Source organism: Phoxinus phoxinus (genome assembly GCF_949152265.1).
Source record: "Phoxinus phoxinus genome assembly, chromosome: 18".
NCBI lineage: Eukaryota > Metazoa > Chordata > Actinopteri > Cypriniformes > Leuciscidae > Phoxinus > Phoxinus phoxinus.
This window is the reverse complement of record NC_136893.1, coordinates 28209501-28227694: the sequence shown is the minus strand read 5'-3', so window position 1 is coordinate 28227694 and position 18194 is coordinate 28209501. Positions and strand designations below refer to the sequence as shown.

Sequence of the window (18194 nt, the reverse complement as noted above, 5' to 3'; positions counted from 1 at the left end):
ATTAAATACAATTATATGATAGCAAAGTTGTACTCAAAATCTGCAAACAATCAGAAACTAGCCCGACTGACTTCTGTTAATCACTTAAGCGGGCACAGTTATAAGCTGCCAATCTCAAAAATACTAAATGTTTGCAGATGATCTAGTTTGAGTCTTGGTCTATCATCACAGAAGAAAAAAAAAAAGCGGTTACTGACAAAAATAGTTGTGGTGTGGGAAATTAAACCTGAGAAACTTTTAGTTTCAATTGCTCACATGCATCGGTCAAAACTGAAATCACAAACTCTTCACACGTTCAGTGAAACAGAAGTCTATATGCAGACCAAACTGTAAATCATTTTGCATTTGCTTTCACACAATTACATTCAATGACCACATTTTTTCAAATTCATGAACACTTTTGTCATTCATACACTATTTGCAGCATATATATATATATATATATATATATATATATAAATATATATATATATATATATATATATATATATATATATTAATGCTAACACTGCTTTCCAAACTGATGAAAGCACATTTAAATCAGAATGATAGCAAACTTTGTACATTTCTGCAGGATTTATTATAAAATATTAGAAGAATATTTATAATGAAATAAAATAATAATTATTACAAACAAAACTAATTGCAATTTCAGCCGAAAGCCTGCCCAGGTAGTTTATCTTAGTTTTTAGTTTTTTGTCAGTCATCTTTTAGTAAAACAGGATTGCTTCAGAATGATTTTTTTTCACATGCATGAACATGGATGAAGGAAAACACATGAGGAAAAAAGAGAGAACACTTTTGTCATTCAAACTTCACCATCTGCTAAACACTATATATTTACCGCACATTCTTTGAATGCTAACAAACTGATAAAAAACACACATTCAAATCAGAATGATGGCAAACTTTGCAGATTTCTGCAGTAATTGTATTAAAATATAAAATATTAGAAGAATATTTACAATGAAATAAAATAATAATAATTATAAACAAAATGTTTGTTTCACATGCATGAATATGGATTAAGGAAAACACATGAGGAAAGAAGAGAGAGGGAGAACTATAACCTTCTCAGTCCTGTATATCCATCCATCTATTCCATACATCATGTAACTCTACGTGTTTTTAGTTTTTTTTAGGTCAGTTATGATTATGAATAACAAAGTGTGTTTGTTGGGTCACAACTTTTGCCAGTGTTATCCAGCTGCAGACCCGCAGCACCACCAGTTTCAGAACCCCAGCTCCAGAACCGGAAGTGAGGGTTATTTACAATGAGACAAGCATGTAAACGATGACAGAATTTTCACTAATTTGAAGAATGTTAACCCTTTCACACGTAAGTTTAAAATATTCTAATTCGCTCTGTGCACAGGGTGACGCGACGAACGTTCGAAATCTGTGTGGTGGGCGGGGGAACTTCCGGTTTAGGTTACTAGCGGTATTTCTGAAGTAGATGTTGTTGAAGAGTGAATGGCAAGCTCAGTCAGTACCGTAGCCTAAAATGTTAACTGTAAAAAAGAAACGTCTTACATACCAACATCAAAGTGGCAACTCTAAATTACACTGTAGTGTTCCTCAATGTGCCGTTTCATCGAGGTATAATTCTGAAGTAAGTTTCCATCGTTTTCCGCATCAGCCTGAGATACGGGCGCAGTGGCTAGTCAAGATAAGACGCGATAACTTCACTCCTACCGATAATACCCGGGTCTGCAGTCGACATTTTAAGATAGAAGATTTAATCACAACAACCACAGGACGTCGAAAACTTGTTCAAGGAGCTGTGCCATGTCTTTTTGAGTGGAACAATTTTTATTTACCAGCGCCAAGGTGCAGTGTTTGGGAGCGCTGCCCTAAACCCCCCTCTCCCCTGCCGGACCACCTGTCAGGCTCTGATTGCGAGATGGAAGTAAACTTACTGGAGCATGACTCCTCTACAACTCCGACGACATCGGTGTTAACTCTATCCGAGTTAGCAAAAGAGAACGAAAGGTTGAAGCAAAAGGTCCAGGAGCAGCAACAACTGATTGAAACTGCAAAATCTGAGTCTCTGCAATCAATCGAGATTTGGTGTAAAGCATCTTGAAGGGTCTGATGAGGACATTCGGTTTTACACAAGGTAAGTTAGGTCCATGACCATGTCTATGAAAAATTGTTTTGACATCAATACTTTCCAACAAATTAGAATATTGTGAAAAAGTTTATTTATTTCAGGAATTCAACTTAAAATGTGAAACTAATATATTGCATTCTCATTGCATGCAAAATGACATATTTCAAGCCTTTATTTGTTATAATTTTGAGGATTATGGCTTAATGTGTGATTTCATGTAATATTCTAATTTTCAGAAATTTTGATTCCACAAGCTGTAAGCCATAATCCTCAAAATTATAACAAATAAGGGCTTGAAATATCCCACTTTGCATGCAATGAATCTATATATTAGTTTAACATTTTAAGCTGAATTCCTGAAATAAATAAACTTTTTCACGATATTCTAATTTGTTGGAAAGAGTCTGTATGTTTACCATTATATCGAATTTAATTTGAGGTTAAATTAACCAAACATAATTGTTCCATTGCTAGATTTGCATCATACCAGCACTTCCAGGCCTTTTGGCAACTTGTGGAGTCAGCTGCGAATACCAAGATGGTGCGGGTCACCAGTGCAGCCGGTGCAACTCAACACAGATCAACAGTAAGCTATATCATCAGGTTTTCGTAGATTAATTCATATTTACTAATATATATATATATATATATAACGTTATATCACAGATCAACAGTAAGCTATGTCAACAAGTTTTTGTAGATTAATGCATATTTTATATATATATATATATATATATATATATATATATATATATATATATATACTAAACCCCCACCCAGCTGCATTCTGCACACTTAAGGCTACAATGAGAGATGTTCTCTAAAGAGCTGGGTTTTCAAAAAATTCCTGAAGACCTACCTCTTCAGAGAACATCTCCTCTCATAGCACTACTTACAAGTAGTTTTGCTAGCACGTACCACCTGTCTAGAACTGACACACACCTGTTTAAAATAAGCACTCACTGATGCACTTATTCCTACTGTACTCTACCTTTTTTAAATAGTCCTAGAATTGTTGAGAGAATTGCTTTAAAACTTAAAACAATTCCATGTTTACCATGGTGTTAGTCGCTTTGGTTACAAATGCGTCAGCCAAATGCAATGTAATGGTATCACAGTAACATTCATTATCACAATGAATCACAGTACAAAGGTGAATCATGTTACATAGTTCTGACCCATTTAAGTTCCATCTTTGTTTCATTAGCTTGTGTATCTACTCTTAAGTAGTAAAAATGTAACTGTCATTTTACTTTTGCTAATATAATTTCATTTTCTATAATCTCTTTAACAGAAACTTGCGCCCATAGACGAGTTACTTCTGTTCCTAATGCACCTCTCCGTTGGCCTATGTCTCCGTGATCTTGCCACCCGTTTCGGTATCCACCGCACCACTGTCAGCAGAATTATAACGACCTGGACACACTTTCTGTACCACCTTCTTGGTTCCATCAGGCTGTGGCTACCAAAAGAGGTTGTACAAGCTCACTTACCACCAGAGTTTTCCCCATACGCCGACACACAAGTGGTGCTGGACTGTACAGAAATATTTTGTCAAACACCGTCATCTCTTGTTCTGCAAAGTGAGGTGTTCTCAAATTACAAGTCCCACACCACTTTCAAGGCCATGATTGGCATTGCCCCCCACGGTCCCATCACCTTTGTCTCTCCACTGTATGCAGGTTCTATGAGTGATAGGGAAATTTTCAGAATTTCAGGGATTACAAAATTACTCACGGCTGACATGGCAATTATGGTAGACAAGGGGTTTCTTGTTGATAGTCTTGTACCTTGCAAAGTGTACCGGCCTGCTTTTCTGTCAAAGAAAACTCAGATGAGTAAACAGGATGTTGAACAAACACAGTCCATCGCCCGTTTGCGGGTTCACGTTGAAAGGTGTATCAGGAGAGTTAAAGAGAATAAACTGTTTGATAAACTTATTCCCTTATCTGTGTGTGGGAGTATTGATCAACTGTTCAGTGTGGCTTGCTTCTTGGTAAACTACCAAAATGGACCCCTTGTCAAGGCATGGGCAACTCAACAGTGAAAATCTAGACTGGCGTGTGACTTTTTTTTCTATGAGCTTCATATACTGCTTATATATTTTGTCATTTACTATGCTGTTTGTTTTTTTGTATCTTGTGATATACCTTTCAGAAAACTGTCTGAAATATGACCATGTTTACATTTGTCATTTACACTGCCAGGAGAAACACAAATACATGAGTTAATTCAGAGATTTATTATACAAAGACAAGCTGTCATACTACACTCAACAATTTAATGGATCCATGTATAGATTTGTAATGATGAACTATGTAAATAAAAATTGTGGTGAAACATTTGAAATTTTGTATGAGTTATGAGTTTGTAGATAATTAGTCCACATAAAACGGTACTCAATAGTATTTTAATGCTTTGCACTTCTGGTTGGATGTCAACTGCATTTCATTCATTGCTAAATCACAATAAAGTTGAATCTAATTTAATAACTACTAGGGGTGTAACGATACCCTCATTTCACAATTCGATACATATCACAATACTGAACTCATGATACAATATTATTGCAATACTCTTAAGACATGTGATAAAAGGATAACAAAAAATGTAGTTGACTAAAATGCTAACTTTAATATTACATTGTGGGTTTAAATTAAGAGGCTAAGATTTATTGTGGCACGATATATTGTTACACCCCTAATAACTACTAATAATAACAAAAGGCACCTTGTAAAGGTTTGTTGTTTATGTACATACATGCGCATTTCTTAAAGAGAAATATTTACATTAAGATTGATTTTCACAAACACATGTTTTGGGAGGTGGGTTGATTTTAAATTTTCATGCAAGATGATAAATAAAAGTAGAAATAGAAATAATCTCCCTTCTCCCTGATGACGGCAGCAACCTCTGGGTCCCTGTAGATTCTTTGACTGATCATATCCTCCTCCGCAAACACAACGAAATCGCACCAGTCCATGCCTGTTAGCAGGAGTTGTCCTTGCACCTGCCAGTAATAATTGTGTTGCTTTTTTAGATTCATGGTGCCATTGTGAAGCTTTAGGTATTTACAGTCAACATAACTTTTTATGTTGGGGCATTTTACTTCCACCAGGCCAAAGGTTGGGTTCTCTGTTGGGTCAAAAACAACCCCGTCAGGGGAAGACCCTAACCAGGGGGCATCGGGGTGTACAACGAAGCCACATGGCCAGTAGTTAGTGTTCTTTGCTTTGCAATATTCTTGAATGGCAAGTGGCTCCAATGCCAGACCTCTCTTCATCAAAGCCGTTTGTGCCACTCCCCTAATCATTCTTTCAGCAAGCTGTTCCGCTGAACTCAGACTACGAACATGACATACCTCCCTGAAGTGAGATGATGTTACTCTCATCCTTCTGACTTGGTGCCACTCTGTGGACATACTCTGCTCCCTTGTTGATTCTTCTATTTTCCTTGCTGTATCCAAGGAAGTATGCAGAGATTGCATATGCAGCTGCTGGTGGTGACTGCACACAAACTGGCATGTAGTGGGCTCCAGTTTGTAGCCATCTAAAGGCAGAGGTGGGGGTGGAGGAGCACCAGTGTGAAGAAGAATAATGCGGCTGACTGGCACTGGCTGCTGGTATGAAATCGGGCTGCCCTCCTGAACTTTTCCCAGAGCTGACTCAACCAACGGGACATCAGCACTGATGGACATTGTGGTAATGAGAGGCGCTATGTCTGATGGAAAGCCTTCATAAGCTTCCTCCACCTTCAGGACATCAGGATCAGGCAGATCCCCCCGCATCGCTTTGTAGAGCGTGCTCCTATGTAGAGTTGCATATTTGCATAATTCCACTATGCACATTTATATTTAAACAACCATAATCATATTAGTTAAAGGACAAGTTCGGGATTTTACACTTAAAGCCCTATTTTCAGATAGTTTCTGATTAAATATAATTGTTAAGAATGACATTTGGACAGATGCTGCTGATCCGAGAATTTTAGGTTTCTGTGGTAGCACTTCTCACCCATATAATGTACCCAATGGACCACTAAAACAATCCTTCCTTAAAACGCATTAAACTTTCGTTTACAAAGACGTGACACTCACCGAGTCATCAGGGCAGTTCACAGCATCTGTCCAAATTTCAATCTTAACAATTATATTTCATCAGAAACTATCTGAAAATAGGGCTTTAAGTGTAAAATACCAAACTTGTCCTTAATTCTAAATGAGCAAGACATACTGGACATACCTGACACCATTCGCTACCGTCCTCTGTTTGGGCTTTGTAGACAGCACCACCATGTCACTCACACGGCCCGGCTTCACACCCTACCAATAATAAATGAAAAGGCATTTCAGGGATCACAGAATAGGACTATAGGCAAAACTATTTTAATAAGTATTTATCGTAATCATGGCATTGCTTTGTTTAAAAGAAAAGTTAATAACATTTCATGTTTGGATATTGTTTATGGGACAACTGGACCAATCAAGTAAACTGTGAAGATAGTGGTTTGGAATATCATTAAACATGATCACTTAATAAAAAACATATTGTAGTATGTGTTAGTGTATTATGTGTATATGTTTTTATTAAATAATATTTAAAAAAAAACATTGTAAAAAATCCCATTCAATGTTTTTTAAAAGAAGTCTGCTCACCAAGGCTGCAGTTCTTTGATAAAAAAATATTGTAAAAACTATAATATTGGGAAATATTAATAAAATTTAAAATAGCTGTTTTGTATGTGAATATATAGTAAAGTGTAATTTATTCCTGTGATCAAAGCTGAATTTTCAGCATCTTTACTATGGTATTCAGTAGTAGTACTCTAGTATTCAGTGTCACATGATCCTTCACAAATCAGTATAATATGATGATATGTCGCTCAAGAAACATTTCATATTATTATTACATAAATATTGCTTAAGCATGGAATTATGCTGCTTAAAGTTTACCATAGTTCTTGGTTTGTGCCAACGCTGTTCGCTCTCTGTGCAGCTCAAAACAGGTGGTACAGCTGTGATGTTTAACTGTGAGTAATGTGCAGTCTGATACAGTAATGCAACATTATGATTGCATAAGGCTCTGCCAGCCACACAGGAGCACTCGGCCTCATAGAGCTGAACAGGGGTGGAGTCTTCAAAGACAATCTTTTAAAAAACAAAACAGTGTGTTATAATCAGCAGAGATCACAAACTGATCAGATATCTCAAAGTCAAAGGTGAATTTTGCATTCTTTTTCAAGTTAGCTACTATGAGTTAGAAAATGAGGTTACTAAGTAAGTAAATTAAACAGAACACAATATAAACAGCAAAGCAACTGTCTTAACAACCAGCTTCTGGGGTTTCATATAGGAATGGTAGGTCTACTAGAACACTAATAGGGCAGGCAAGTGTCATCTAGAGTTACTTACTTCGAACGTTTGGCTAGCTAGATAGTTGTCTAAGATGTTCAACTTGTAAGGGAAGCATGTTTGCCAGTTTAACCCATCATTGCCAAATTGTAGCCCCAGAACATAACTGGAACAGAACTGGTTGGATCAGACAAACAACTGAACTGTCTTTCATCCTACTCTGATGATGTGAGGTTTCTCATGTTTCCTCAAAGATCTATGACAGGTAGCACGGATGCTGACTCTCCCTGTCTGTAGGTCTTTACTTGATACTGGGGATAACCACATACTGTCAATACATGTAACTGAACAACACAAGTTATTCGTATATATTTAATTATGTCAGATAGTAAAAATAAAGTATAATACACCACATGTGACTAAACTAACTAAAATAAACCGTTTAATAAGTATTTAGTAAAGGTTAGCATCATCGCTAACGTTAGCATAACTTACCTTCATAATTGTCAATGAATGAAGAGACGTATATTTTGAAACCTTTTTCCCTCTTGCTCTTCGGAGCCGATGATGACGCTTGAATTATTCTCTGTACGTCGTTTATAGTTATCCTTGGCAGATGCTGAAGGGATCTGGTAAAGAAAGCCATGTTTATCTGGTACCTGACTGTTATCGGCGTCGTCGATTAAGCTAGTGTAACGTTAGACCGGAAATGCCCTCGCCCACCAGTGACGTCTGACAATCATGGAACGTTGGTAAAATCAACTAGCGAATTGACCCCCCAGCGTGAGTTTTTCAAGGCGACCGTTATTTCGAATCTGTCACTTTATGGTTTCCATGGTGACGCGTCACTGCTTGTCACGTGACACAGCGCAACCACAACACAGCGCTGAATGAATGATGATCTGCTTTTATGTAATTTTTCCTTTTTTATTCTAAATATTCATTACTTTAACTTACATATGTGTTGAGTCTCTTTTCTGTCTCTGCTTACTGAAAAAGGTGTATACATTTTATAAGCTACCATTGACTAAACATTGGGGATTAGTCTACAATAACTACAAATTCATTTAATATATTCCTTCTGGAGATTCCCGAATGTTTTGTTCAAATATTTGACTTGCTGTATCCACATTATAAAATAGGATCTACAGATGTACACTACTCTGCATTGTGAAAAGCCAGTGTCAAGGTCCAGCACACTTCTGAATGATTGGTGACAGTTTTCATAATTACTTTAACAATGGTGTGTGTCACTTTACAATAGTTTGTGGCATTTTCTCTCATGCTAGTTTACAATTATTTGAAATACCTGATTGGTAAGTGTCAATTTGTGGTGCACAAACAACATACTACTGCTTACACTTTAATAAGAACATTTTACTAAAATGGCTAAATAGTTTCTATATTCTTGTATAGTTACAAATGACAGCTTAACTGTCCTATACAAATATAAATAAATGTGTTATCATAACAACTGTATTTACAATATGTAGGTAAATACATTGTAAAAATTATTATAAAAAAAGAACCATAGTAAATGCATACAACAGACCACGATATTAAAAATATGGTGAAGCCCAATGTTTCTGTAGCTACCTTAATGTATCATTATAACATACGTATTAAGTATGATGTTTCGTGTGTAATAAAAGTATAGCCTACCGTTTCGTGTCTAAGCAAATTACGCTCCAAAACGCGTTACTCGGTTTAGAACGTAAGCTCCGCACCTCACTTCCGGTTCTGGCGCTGGTGTTAGAACGTAAGCTCCGCCCCTTACTTCCGGTTCTGGCGCTGGTGTTAGAACGTAAGCTCCGCCCCTTACTTCCGGTTCTGGCGCTGGGGTTCTGAAACTGGTGGTGCTGCGGGTCTGCAGCTGGATACTATAGGAGTTATGGAAGAATGACTTGATTTGAGGCAATTGTTATTGTTTTGGCAGTTTAGAGCATTTTGAATGATATTATTTAAGTTTATTTAGATAGGGACAGATACAAAAACATAGATAAACATAAACAGTCATCTGATTGTATGCATCATAGAGTTTTTAGCTAAAGCTAATTCACAACACTTGTCCCTAGAATGTGAAATTAACCGCTGTGAGACGCTTAAACCAGAAAATCTCAATATTAGTGAACAAAAACAATTTCTAAAGCTAGGTCTTCTAAACATTAGATCGCTTACACCTGATGCGGTTATTGTAAATGAAATGGTCTCAGATAATAGCTTCGATGTACTCTGCCTTACTGAAACCTGGCTTAAATCGAATGATTATTTCGGTCTTAATGAGTCTACTCCCCCAGGATACTGTTATAAGCATGAGCCCCGTCTGATTGGTCGTGGCGGCGGTGTTGCAACAATCTATAGAGATATTCTTAATGTTACTCAGAAAACAGGTTACAGGTTTGATTCGTTTGAAGTACTTGTGCTAAATGTGACGCTCCTAGATGTAAGAAAGAAATCCCTATTATCTCTAGCCTTGGCTACTGTATAGACCTCCAGGGCCTTACGCCGCGTTATCGACCAGGCAGAACAATCCTTCCAACCACTGTAGATAGATTCTTGAATAGCTTACCTGATCTATCTCAGCTCCTCAGTGAACCCAAACTAACAGATGAACTAGAGGAAATGACTAGCAATATGAGCACCATTTTCTCTAGTACATTAGAAATTGTTGCACCAATTAGATTAAAAAAGGTTAGAGAGAAAACTAAAGCACCATGGTACAACAGTGCTACGCATGTTATCAAGAGAGAAACTCGTAACTTAGAGCGCAAATGGAAACAAACTAATTTAGAGGTCTTTAGAATCGCGTGGAAAGACAGCATGTCACGTTATAAAAAGGCTCTAAAAGCAGCCAGGGCTGAGCATCTCCGCAAACTAATAGAAAACAACCAAAATAATCCAAGGTTTTTATTTAACACCATGGCTAGATTAACAAATAAACAGACATCACCTGACCAAAATATTCCATTACATTTTAATAGTAATGATTTCATGAATTTCTTCACTGAGAAAATAGAAAGCATCAGAAACACAATTACAAATGTACAATCTTTGACAGCGTCTTATGATTCAGCCTCAATTATCGCCCCTCAAGAACAACTACAGCGCTTTACAACTATAGGACAGGAAGAGCTAAATAAACTTATTACTGCATCTAAACCAACAACATGTTTATTAGATCCAATACCCAGTAAACTACTGAAAGAAGTGTTACCTGTAGTGGAAGAGCCTCTTCTCAATATTATTAACTCGTCTCTATCTTTAGGACATGTTCCAAAAACATTCAAGCTGGCAGTTATAAAACCTCTTATTAAGAAACCACAATTAGATCCAAATAACCTAGCAAATTACAGACCCATTTCAAATCTTCCATGTCTAAAATACTAGAAAAAGTTGTGTCCGCTCAATTGTGCTCTTTCTTGCAAGAAAACGATATCTATGAAAAATTTCAGTCAGGATTCAGGCCACATCATAGCACAGAAACTGCACTCGTTAAAATTACAAATGATTTACTTTTAGCTTCTGACCAAGGCTGTATCTCAATACTAGTTTTACTCGATCTTAGTGCTGCGTTTGACACTATAGATCATAAAATACTCTTAGATCGACTTCAAAATTACACTGGTGTACAGGGACAGGCATTAAGCTGGTTTAGATCGTACCTATCAGACCGTTACCATTTTGTCCATTTAAATGGGGAAAAATCAAAGATAACGTCAGTAAATTATGGAGTGCCGCAAGGATCTGTATTAGGCCCTCTGCTATTCTCAATTTATATGCTGCCACTTGGTAATATTATAAGAAAACATGGAATAAGTTTCCACTGTTATGCTGATGACACTCAATTATATATTTCATCACGACCAGATGATAACACTAAATTATCTAAAATTACAGTGTGTTAAAGATATAAAATATTGGATGACGTGTAATTTTCTTCTATTAAATTCAGATAAAACAGAGGTATTACTGATTGGTCCAAAAAACTGCCCACAAAACCTCTTACAATACAACCTTAATCTAGAAGGATGTCCTGCTACTTTATCATCTACAGTAAAATACCTGGGTGTCATACTAGACCGCAACTTGTCTTTTGAAAATCATATCTGTCTTCTTAGATTTGAAGAAAGCCTTTGACTCTGTTAACCATCAGATTTTAATATCCAGGTTGTCTCAATTTAACATCTCTGATCAAGCACTTTTATGGTTTAAATCCTACCTGTCCCACAGGAAACAGTATGTGGTAGTAGATGGTGTCAAATCTCCTTGTTTAGATTCTGGAGTTGGTGTCCCGCAGGGGTCTGTTCTTGGGCCGGTTCTGTTTTCTCTTTTTATCAATAACCTACCAAATTCATGTCCAAACGTCTTCTCGCAGATGTATGCGGATGACGCAATAATTTACACTCAAGCAAAAACGATCCAACAAGCAGCTGTTGACCTCACAGCTGCCCTTTCTCATGTGCAGGACTGGCTCAGGAATTCATGCCTCATGTTGAACACCAAAAAAACTGTTTGCATGTACTTCTCAAAACGCCATGTCAACATAAGCAGCTCAAATGTCTTCCTGAATGGAGAGGAACTTCACCTGGTCTCAGAATTTAAATACCTTGGGGTAGTCCTTGATTCAACACTCTGCTTTAAAAGTCATGTAAAAAAAGTAGCAAAGGTTGTCAAATTTAATCTTCAAAATTTTTGGCACATTCGAAATAATTTAACTATGGATGCTTCTAAAACATATTTTTATTCGATGATTATTTCTCATTTTGATTACTGTCTGACTACCTGGTCTCTTGCTTGCCCCACAACACTTAAAACCATAGAAAGTCTATATAAAAAGGCATTAAAAACATTAGATAAAAAAACGTTATCCCACCATCACTGTCAAGTTCTAAAAAAACATAAATTATTGGATTTTCAAAATATGATTAACTTGAAAATGGTCTGTCTGATTTACAAGGTCCTTCACTCTCTTGCTCCGCTACCTCTGAAAGATTTTATTAAATTTAAAGACAGTTCTCTGAGGACCACGCAAGCCTCTACCAGAGGAGACGTGATAATATCTCACAGGCGCACCACCTTCGGTCAGACGGTCCTGTCTGTCCGGGGTGGGAACCTGTGGAATAGTCTTCCTCTAACACTAAGAGAATGTACTACATATAGCTATTTTAAGGTCCAATTGAAGAAATGGCTATGGGCAAATCAAAGTTGCACACATTAGTATGTTTTGTCTTTTTTTTTTTTTTTTTTTTTTTTTTTTTTTTTTAATGTGTATATGGATGAGTGTTGTAAAGTTGAATATAGTCTTGTGTGAATATTGTATATAGGATTTAGCTAAATTATAAATTGACTGTAGATGTAAATTTTATTCTGCAATGTTTTTGTGAGCTTTTTTGTGAGCTGTGTGATTCTAGCCCGTGGGACTACGGATGGAAATTAGCCCTCGGCTATAATCCGGCATGTTTACATGCATGTTTTACATGTTTTGTTCATTAACATGCACTGTCCCAATCAAATAAAGTAAAAAAAAAAAAAAAAAAAAAAATATTTCAAATGTCACAAGAACAGCCTTTTTCCACCTTAGAAACATTGCTAAGCTACGTAACATGCTCTCTGTTTCTGATGCAGAAAAGTTAGTTCACCTTAGACACCTGTCCCGAGATAACTCAAATAGAGTTCGTCAGCTCCAGTTATGTATCCAGCCTCTCATGGAGACTTCAGATGCCCCAACGCCTGTGATGAGACGACTCGACGCCTGTGCCGAGACGACCCAACGCCGGCGATATGTTATGCCCTAAATTTATGATTAACTAACTGTATTTTTGTTTGTACATTTTTGAAATGCATTTTCTGTAAAGCTGCTTTAAAACAATATGTATTGTGAAAAGCGCTATACAAATGAATTGAATTGAATCCATTACTCAAAAGTATTCTGAAAACATATTTACTATGCGTTTTGTGGCATTATTTCAGACACTTTAATTTTTAGTTTTTTGAATAACCATGTGTGGTGAGGTGTGAGTATGAAGTGAGCTTTTATTTTTTTGCTTTCCTTATAGGCAGGGCCGGATTAAGAGTTCAGAGGCCCCTGGGCACAATGACTTGTAGGACCCCCCCCCCCCCCCTTTAACTTAATATACAAATGAAATAAACAGTGCTTTATTTTTTCAGCTACAGTATGTGTATTTAACAGCATTGAAGAAAGTCATTAAATTATATGAAATATGAAAATAAAACACAACATAGACTTCACTGTATAAATTGTACATTGATTCTTATTAAAGCTACTATTAAAGTTCTCAGTCAAGAGTGAGGGGTTTGCTCTTTGTATTTTGTTGTTTTATTAACAGGGAAATTTTTAATTGTCATCATTTAGCCTACTCTCTCAAGCCGTTTCAAACCCAAATAAGTCTCCCTTTTCTGTTGAAAATAAAAGTTATTTGGAAGAATGTGGGTGACCAAACAGTTAATGTACCCCAGTGACTTTCATAATAGTTTTTTTCCTACTATGGTAGTCAATGGGGACCAGCAACCGCCCGGTTAGCCACACTCCTCAAAATATCTTCTTTTGTGTTCAGCACAAGAAATAAATTAATACATGTATGGAACAACATTAGAGTGAGTGAGTAAATAATGACATAATTTTTATTTGTGGGTAACTATCCCTTTAAGGACAAGCGGATGCATGTTTACTATTAGGGCTACTGTCACTTTAAGATCTGCTCGCAACGAGTCTAATATACACGCATTTGACAAGCAGATTTGTTTCTTATTTTCTTATTTTTCTTATCATAACCAACTTTGTTTATGTAAACCTTGTGTGTATTTGACAGTATTAGCGCAATAAGACTCAAAAGATAACTTAGTTCAGTAACGGGCGCTGTTAGACAGGCTTTTAGTGCTTGTGCGCGTCGGGTGTTTGCGCTCAGAAGCGCCCGTTAGAACAGCGCATCAGCAGCGAACGACATGTTTAACCGGCAAGGCTTTAAAGCACATGCAAATAATTATTTTTTATAAACTACAGTGTCCCGTTCCTCTGCATTTCATGTGAATATACGTCGCGCTGTACAGTATGTTGAGACGGAGGCGCCAGAACTGCAAACTGATAGAATGCACGATCACTACGATATTTCTTCAAAAGCAGATCGTGGAGACATTTTAATCATAATATTTGACATAATATTTGACGTTGCCCAGGGCCCCTTAGATGTCCTGGGCCCCTGGGCAATTGCCCAGTTGCCCTAATGGTTAATCCGGCCCTGCTTATAGGCCACTTCCAGCCGGGGGTGCCCAATGTAGATGTCCTCCAGCCCTGTATGGTCACGTTGATGAATGTGTTTTCTTTTGTAATTTACTGTTGCCGTTATTGACATCTCAACTTTTCGATCTATTTCTTTGTAAATTATTGTGGGTATGTTAATTAGTATTTTGTCTAATGCTCCGTTGAGGGGTGGTTTTAGAGTGTGACTGTTATAATAAAATATCCTTTTGTAGAACCCATGACTCTGCCCAGTTACTTGCTGATAACGAACCTGTGTGCTCTGAGTAGATAAAAGCCGGTGGCTTGTAATTCATTCTTAGGGTGCAAGTCCCTAGGTGGCGTAGTCGACAACCAAAAATTATATTAAGAATCATTCTTCAGGTAGGCTGACTTCCGCCGTGCCGGTAACCTCCCGGTCATAAACACATGCATAAACATTATTCTCTCAAAAATACAAACATGTACATGCATGTTGCTCACATATTATGGTAGCCCTGTTTGTGATAAATAGAGTGTAATTACACCTTTGCCATTAAGAAACCCACTCTAAATCCAGCACATCTAGAAAATTACAGACCGGTATCCCTTCTTCCATTCGTCGCAAAAACACTTGAATGAGTTGTTTTCAACCAGATCTCCTCCTTTCTTACGCAGAACAACCTCTTGGACAACAATCAGTCTGGCTTCAAAAGCGGACACTCAACTGAGACTGCTCTGCTCTCAGTAATTGAAGCTCTGAGACTGACAAGAGCAGCTTCCAAGTCCTCAGTTCTCATCCTGCTGGATCTGTCTGCTGCCTTTGACACAGTTAACCACCAGATCCTCCTGTCAATCCTAAAGATGAAGGGCATCTCGGGAACTGCACTCCTGTGGCTCAAGTCTTATCTCTCGGATAGGTCTTTTAGGGTGTCATGGAGGAGTGGGGTGTCTAAGACCCAACATCTAGCTACTGGTGTGCCTCAGGGCTCAGTGCTTGGACCACTTCTCTTCTCCATCTACATGACATCACTAGGATCTGTGATTCAGAAACATGGCTTTTCCTATCACTGCTACGCTGATGACACACAACTCTACCTCTCATTCCAGCCTGATGATCCGACGGTAGCCGCTCGCATCTCAGCCTGCCTGACAGACATTTCTGGCTGGATGAAAAGCGTCTGCTAAATGACTAAATGTAAAATGACTAAATGAAGGATCACCACCTTCAACTAAAACCTTGCGAAGACAGAGCTACTTGGAATCCCGGCTAACCCAGTAGCTATTTCATAACAACTTCACAATTCAGCTAGGCTTGTCATCCATAACTCCATCAAGATCAGCCAGGAACCCTGGAGTTGTAATTGATGACCAATTGAATTTCACAGACCACATTGCTAGCACTGCCCGGTCATGCAGATTTGCCTTGTACAACATCAGAAGGATCAGGTCCTTCCTTTCAGAGCATGCTACACAACTCCTTGTTCAGGCGCTTGTTCTATCCAGACTGGACTATTGTAATGCTCTCCTGGCTGGTCTCCCAGCTTGCACTGTCAAACCTCTGCAACTGATCCAGAATGCTGCAGCTAGAGTGGTCTTCAACGAGCCGAAAAGAAAGCACACGTCACGCCTCTCCTCACAAAATTGCACTGGTTGCCGGTTGCTGCTCGCATCAAATTCAAGTCACTGATGTTTGCCTACAGAACAACCACTGGCACTGCTCCCTTATACCTTAACTCATTACTTCAGACTTATGTGCCATCCAGAAACTAGCGCTCTGCAAGCGAGCGGCGTCTTGTGGTGCCATCTCAAAGAGGCACGAAATCTCTTACTCGGACCTTTACCATGACTGTTCCCTGCTGGTGGAATGATCTGCCTAACTCAGCCAGAGCTGCTGAGTCCGTAGCCATTTTTAAGAAACTGCTGAAGACGTATCTTTTTCGGCAGCAAATGATCCAGTAATACTAACACTTTCTCCTCTATTCTATCTGAAAAAAAAAAAAATACTACGTTAGATTGAACTGCGAAGGGTCATAACACTTACATACTGTTGTCCTACTGCTAGTTTAATTGCTTCTATTGTTCTCATTTGTAAGTCGCTTTGTATAAAAGCGTCTGCTAAATGAATAAATGTAAATGTGTCGTAGTGATGACGGACGTGCAATCGCGCGACTCAAGAAAGTTTGTGTTCGTCATCAACAAAGAACGAAAAAAATGTCTGCAAACTGGAACGAAGCCGAGACCAGGAGCTCCTCACTATCCGCACTGAATCTCAGATCGTTTGCCAGCTCTGTGGAATGGTACGCAATGCGTTAGTGAACATGTTTTTGACGCGTACTTTACACGTCTCATCCTGACGTCACGTGTCTTTACGGGATCTTACTGGGATGTGTGTGAACGCACTCACAGATCCCGGAAAATCACTGGCAGTGTGAATGAACCAAAGTCAAACAATCCCGGGTCAATCCCAGGTCACATTATCCGTGTATTTTCCGGAATCTCTTTGTGAAAGGGGCCGGAGATTTACTACAGATGGGCAGACAGACAGAAAAAACGAAAACTCCGGGTTACGAGTGAACGCTGGCGCGCATGGTTGCCGCTACTCCCCGGTGTCTCTGTTTGTTTGTATTCGTCTTATGTTTCGTGTGCTACTTCAAACGTTACTGTGCGGCGCTGGTCTGAGCCCTGTTTCCCTGGAGGCTTATTTCGTGCTGGATTATTAGGCCCGGTCAGGAGGCCTGCTACGCATATTGACTGGTACCTAAACGTGGAATTATTTCACTCACCTGCTTGGATTGCTTGGCTCGGTCAAGACTGCTAAGTGTTCGCCAAACTGACGGGCAGCTGCTGCATCTCTCCTTTTCCCTGTTCTGCTTTATGCGAGCCCTCTCAGGAGTGATCCACTAACACTGTTCGTTGGTAAGTCTCTGCTTGCTTTGTAAGATAGTTTTTTGCCTATTTGAACTGTTGTTGCTACTCGAGGGGATTGGCCACCTCCGTTGCTGGTCCCTTAGAGTGCAAAGTGGTTGCCCTGTTGGCTAACGTGTAAAGCTTACAGAGGTCTGAGTGCGGCGCTATTTGCTGTTGTGTTTGGTACACTTGTTTGGACTGAACTGGATGGTGTTCTACTCATACCCCTTCCTAATGTATGTAACAATCGTGACGCTGCTCTGGTTTCTTGTCTATGGGCCAGAATACTTACGCTACGGAGAGCCTAATTATTCGCACGGGCTCCTCTATGACTCTAGCATGGCATTAAGATACTCGTCAACCTATCTCCACCTCGGGAACAAAGTCTATAAAATTCCAGATGTTCTTCGTGCACACCAACATCTCGGTCTGCTGCGGCGTCCCAAATATTTACACAGAGGCTCCGGTCGGAAGTTTGCTCGCTACCACCACTCAAACAACATCGATTCACTGTGGAGTCTGTCTTGTAGAGAAACGTGGCCTGTTGCGGGGCGAACTGCCGACGTGGAAAACTTACACTTCATAAA

The 18194-nt window shown here is 38.6% G+C and overlaps 1 protein-coding gene and 1 long non-coding RNA gene across 3 annotated transcripts; one reads left to right on the top strand and one right to left on the bottom strand.

Moving 5' to 3' along the window:
- Window positions 1–1364: 1364 nt before the first annotated feature.
- Window positions 1365–3545, top strand: LOC306985782. Its single transcript, XR_013794858.1, has 3 exons — window positions 1365–2119; window positions 2588–2699; window positions 3408–3545. It is a non-coding gene; the product is annotated as an uncharacterized lncRNA (long non-coding RNA).
- Window positions 3457–8228, bottom strand: LOC306986163 (uncharacterized protein). Of its 2 annotated transcripts, XM_079589067.1 has the most exons (5): window positions 7959–8228; window positions 7683–7774; window positions 7065–7259; window positions 6355–6434; window positions 3457–5919 (listed from the first exon to the last, which is right to left on the bottom strand). In XM_079589067.1, exons 1-5 carry the CDS (start codon window positions 8107–8109, stop codon window positions 4950–4952), a joined length of 1488 nt encoding a protein of 495 aa, XP_079445193.1. In that variant the 5' UTR covers window positions 8110–8228; the 3' UTR covers window positions 3457–4949. The 2 variants fall into 2 exon arrangements, with proteins under 2 accessions (XP_079445193.1, XP_079445194.1); XM_079589068.1 differs by lacking the exon at window positions 7683–7774 and having other exon boundaries at window positions 3461–5919; window positions 7959–8095.
- Window positions 8229–18194: the final 9966 nt, after the last annotated feature.